This window comes from Lycium barbarum, chromosome 7, assembly GCF_019175385.1.
Source record: "Lycium barbarum isolate Lr01 chromosome 7, ASM1917538v2, whole genome shotgun sequence".
NCBI classification, from domain to species: domain Eukaryota; kingdom Viridiplantae; phylum Streptophyta; class Magnoliopsida; order Solanales; family Solanaceae; genus Lycium; species Lycium barbarum.
Window position 1 is genome coordinate 656,858 of NC_083343.1, and position 5,051 is coordinate 661,908.

At 38.8% G+C, this 5,051-nt stretch overlaps 1 protein-coding gene across 1 annotated transcript; it reads left to right on the forward strand.

Annotated features, from left to right (window-relative positions):
* Positions 1-2,438: 2,438 nt before the first annotated feature.
* LOC132602026 (aldehyde oxidase GLOX-like) lies at positions 2,439-4,481 on the forward strand. The gene has a single exon (XM_060315054.1). The coding sequence runs from the start codon at positions 2,604-2,606 to the stop codon at positions 4,260-4,262; it is 1,659 nt and encodes a 552-aa protein (XP_060171037.1). The 5' UTR covers positions 2,439-2,603; the 3' UTR covers positions 4,263-4,481.
* Positions 4,482-5,051: the final 570 nt, after the last annotated feature.

Here is a 5,051-nt window from a genome sequence, read left to right on the forward strand (position 1 = left end):
AAGAAAAAATGAGAACCATAATGATCTTCTCAAAATCTCACTTTTCCCAATAATAGCTAATGACACATAACACGTACATACATTAAAAAGTGGCCATTGAGTTCTTTTGGGCAAGAGATGATTGTCACTTTAATAGTAGTGACTAATGTGGCTATTAAATTTCTTGGCAGAAAACGGATGTCAATTTAATAGTAATGACTCTTGACTTCTCTTTCACATTTAACACTAATGACTCTTGACTTCATTTTTACCGGATGTCACAAATGGATGTGGCCCTTTTACCATTTACCTCATTCATTGTAGTTTGATTTTATCATTAATTAATTGGAAGATACGTTTAATTATTTTTTTTTATACAAAAATATGATAAATAGTGTTTAGTGTGAAGGGTTAAATGGCCACTCAATATTTTGATGGGCAAATTGGTCTTTCAACTTTTGAGTTTGATGCTTCCTACTTTTATAATAATATGATTTGGAGGTTTTCAATGAACAAACACATCTGTTCGTGAAAAAGCATGACTATTCTGAAAAGTTATCTCTTAAATCTATGAACATAGGAACACCCCTGAAGTAGTACAGAAAATATCTACAGGTATAAACATGGGCTTTGTTGTATCCCGAAGGGAATTGCTTGTATTTTCCCCCATTTGTATACGGACAATATCTATTTAAGGAAAGTCGATTTATCCACGCCTCAAACCCTGTCTTCTTCAATTATGTTTACCTATTTTTCCAACACTATGAGATACTGACTATTGTGCAAGAACTCTGATTATATATATAAATACAATACTTGAAGTAGGAATGCCTAAGTGGATCTTTCTTCTCAGGTTAGCACACCACAATGGAAAAAACTCTAATGCTCAACTATGCAGGATAGCTTGAGCAGGAAGTGCATACCATGTATGGCAAGAAAGAAACCAAAGATGTCCCACTGCTATTACTAGATTGCTTCTGCAGGAGATTTTTGTATAGATTGATCAAGAATTCTCAGTTAGCCAGGAAGGATGTAACATCACAATTATTACCCTGTGTAGCTAGGATAAGGTGTTATGAAGATAGGATGCTGCTAGATGGATTATGGAACTGAGACTGTTTATGTCCAGTTCCTGTTAGTCTTTTTCCTCCTTTCCTTTACTTGTTTGTTGAGCTGTACATACCCCCCTTCCCCCTCTTTGGTAATTAAATTCTTTATTCACCAAGAAAAAATTGATTTGTTGGCATATATATATATATATATATATATCACAACTCATATTGTAAGTAAGGACAGCTTAGAGTTAGACACAAAATTCCTAATTCAAATGGCAATATAGAATGTCCAAGCTTTGATAGGCAAAGTTACTCTGTACCTATACTGGTGGGAGGTAGTAAGTACCCCATGAAATGATCCAAGTGCCCGCAAGCTGGATCAGACACCACCGTGATTAAAAAATAATAAGATTTTCCTTTTCTTAAGACGGAAAAAAATATATATCTGTCTTATTAATTCAAAGGCTCTTTTCCCAAGGCTTTCGTCTCGTAGTAAGTGTGCAGCGCGTCATTTGTGATTTAGGCGCACGTCGTAGGTTCGAATCCGCCGCAAACAAAAGCCTGATATTTAACCGGAGAAGGGCAGAGAGGTGGACTTATTATCCATCAAGATTTGAACTGTGTGCCACTGGCCCTCAAAGATTTCTCGATTATTTTAAAAAAGAACCTTCCAGAGGCCCTCTGTCACTTTTATAATTCTTTTCCAGGAACATTGCTAATTGACCAAAGCCTGAGGAGCCAAAAGAACACCAGTATGTTGTCTGCTTTTATGTAATGCATTTATCTGGAATATGATCTGTTAAACTTATCATAAATTAATTATTCTGATGTTCTAGATATGACATGCTGCAACATATGCTGATTTCTTATGCAAATATGGGCTTATAGGTGCTTAATTCATTCTCCATCTCCCTTCATAAGTCATTTTTCGAGAGATAATTTTAGTTATTTTGCTCGGACCCTCCAAAAGTGTTGGCGCACCCGTGTCAGGGAGTCCAAAAATATATAACTTTTGGAGGATCAGAGACACACCCGACAGTATTTTTTGAAGAGCTCGAGCAATAAGAGATTTTGTCCTTAGTTTTTAGCTATGTTGCTCAGATCCTCGAAAAACTAGGGTGAGCCGTTCCTAGTCCTTAGCTATGATGCCCGGACCCTCTAAAAATGGGATTGTACCCGTGTCAGATCCTCTGCCAATTCATAGTTTTATATTGTCTGACACATCCATGGCAGTATTTTTTGAAGAGTCTGAGCAATATAGGTTTTTAGTTGACACACTAGTATATAGGTAGTGCTTGTATCAGCTAGACTCATTAATGCAATTCAGCAAAATTCTGCCAGCTCCTTACTTTCTGGACACATGAAGAAACAGAATCCACTTCTTGTGCCAATAGACAGTCATTTTCTTTGAATTCTACTGCAATTCAGCTTGAATAATTCAATACTTTCTTTTAATAATATATAAATATATGTTCACTAACTATCCAACTCCTAAACTCTACCAAACTCACACCAGTAACAACACCAAGAATTAATCCTACATCTTTTTTCCTAATTCCTTTCTAACTTATGGACAAAGAAACCATCATTTTCCTATTCTTTCTAGTAACATTTTTCAGTTTTCAACCTCCTGCAACTTCTCAGATGCTGGCTTCTCGTAGCGGAATCCTAGGTGAATGGCGGTTGTTGCACGGAGGTATAGGCGTATCCGCCATGCACATGCAACTCCTGCGAAATAACAAGGTAGTTATCTTTGATCGAACGGATTTTGGCCGTTCGAACATATCACTTCCAAGGGGCCGTTGTCGCTATGATCGCCATGACTTAGTCCTACACAAAGATTGCTCTGCTCACTCTGCTTTATACGACATTAGGAGCAACACGTTCCGTCCATTAATGGTCCAAACGGACACGTGGTGCTCTGCTGGTGCTGTCCTCCCGGATGGAACGTTAGTCCAAACCGGAGGATACAATGATGGTGATCACGTTATACGTACTTTAGCGCCTTGCACGGGCGAGAATTGTGATTGGGTGGAGCTTCCCAGGATGTTGACTCAACGAAGATGGTATTCAACTGACCACATCCTTCCTGATGGACGAGTAATCGTGATCGGGGGAAGAAGACAACATAACTACGAGTTCTACCCGAAAACTTCCAATGATCCCTCTTTCTGGCTACAATTTCTTAGTGATACCCGAGACGGGAACCACGAGAACAACTTGTATCCGTTTGTGTTCTTACTACCGGATGGAAACCTTTTCATTTTCGCGAATACACGAGCTATAATTCTTGATTACAAGAAAAATAAGGTTGTGAGGGAATTGCCTTCAATTCCTGGTGATGAACCTAGGAACTATCCAAGCACTGGCTCAGCTGTTTTACTTCCTCTTGACGAAAACGCCCCTATGCGAACCGAAATCATGGTGTGTGGAGGGGCGCCTCGTCGTTCATTTGGACTCAGAACCTATGGCATTTACCTAAACGCCCTTTCAAGTTGTGGACGGATCAGTGTCAGCGATAATCCTGGTATCTGGAAAATGGAGACAATGCCAATGCCACGAGTCATGAGTGATATGGTAATACTACCCAATGGGGATATTCTCATCATAAATGGTGCAGCAGTGGGGACAGCAGGCTGGGATAACGCGCGATACCCTGTCACTAGGCCGGTGATTTACCGGCCTTATAGGGAGGAAAACAACAGGTTTTCGGTCATGGAAGCATCACCGAGACCCCGCCTTTACCATTCCACAGCCATTTTGATGACCGATGGACGAGTTCTAGTCGGAGGAAGCAATCCACATAAATTCTACAACTTTACTAATGTGGAATTCCCAACTGACCTAAGCTTGGAAGCCTTCTCGGCGCCATTCTTGGCCCCCGAATACGAGCCTCTAAAACCAAAAATCCTCTCCATCGATAACATCTTGATATACAAAAAGCAATTTTCAGTGACTTTCACTGTGTCTAGATTCTTGAGAATGGGGATTGTTTCGCTCAGGCTCATCGCTCCTTCATTCACCACACATTCTTTTTCGATGAACCAACGAATGGTGGTGTTGAAGAGGGTCGCGGTTTTAACTCTCTCTGCTAATACTTACAGGCTTACAGCATTTGGTCCATCAACTAAAGAAATTGCACCACCAGGATACTACTTGCTCTTTGTAGTACATTTTGGCATACCAAGCTCTGGTGTATGGGTGAAAATTCAGGATCTCTCTGTGTAGTATTAAATTTGGTGATTACATAGAAAAACAAGTTAGCTCTTTTTTCAGTCAATATAACAAAATCTGGATTGCAGCAAGTTGTGTCATGAACAGTGGCGGAACCAGAAATTTATACTACGGACTCAAAAACGTTACACTTTGAATTTGAACAAATGACTTACCGCAATTTTTGAATCCCTTTGTCACTTTACTAGAATTTTGTATTAAGAATAGGGTTAAATACATCAACGACCCCCTAAATTAGTCAAAATAAAAAAAAAATCATATACTGACCTATTGAACGCCTGATGTTAGTAAAAATTGTGCCTAGTAAACACTTCACGAACGATCAGCTAGAAAACAAGACGCATAACATATAACATCCGTGACATGGAAAACAACAAATCACAACGAGACATGTTGTGTGCAAATTGATTCGGATAACACAGTTATTAAGAACAAGTTCAAATATATCAACGACCCTCTAAACTTGTCAAAAAAATTCATATAGGCATCTTATGAAGGAAACTGAGCTATTGAACACGGATGTTAGTATAAAAATTGTGCCTAATGATCACTTCACTAACAATCAGCAATTTATAGGGAATCTGTTTATGTGACAAAGAATCTCCTCCTCCTAAAAGGAGACAGTCACTTAAAGTTTATGTGGCAAGAAATCTCCTTCTCCCAAAAAGGAGACCATCACCACAAGAAAATATTTTACTTAAGAAAAAGAAATACTAGCTTCAAGTACTAGTCATAGGATAGTTACTGATGAGAAAATAATGGAGTTCAAAGAACTGGTGTACA

Coding starts and splice junctions, on each gene's coding strand:
- LOC132602026 (XM_060315054.1), top strand. CDS start 2,604: ATGGACAAAGAAACCATCATTTTCCTATTCTTTCTAGTAACATTTTTC.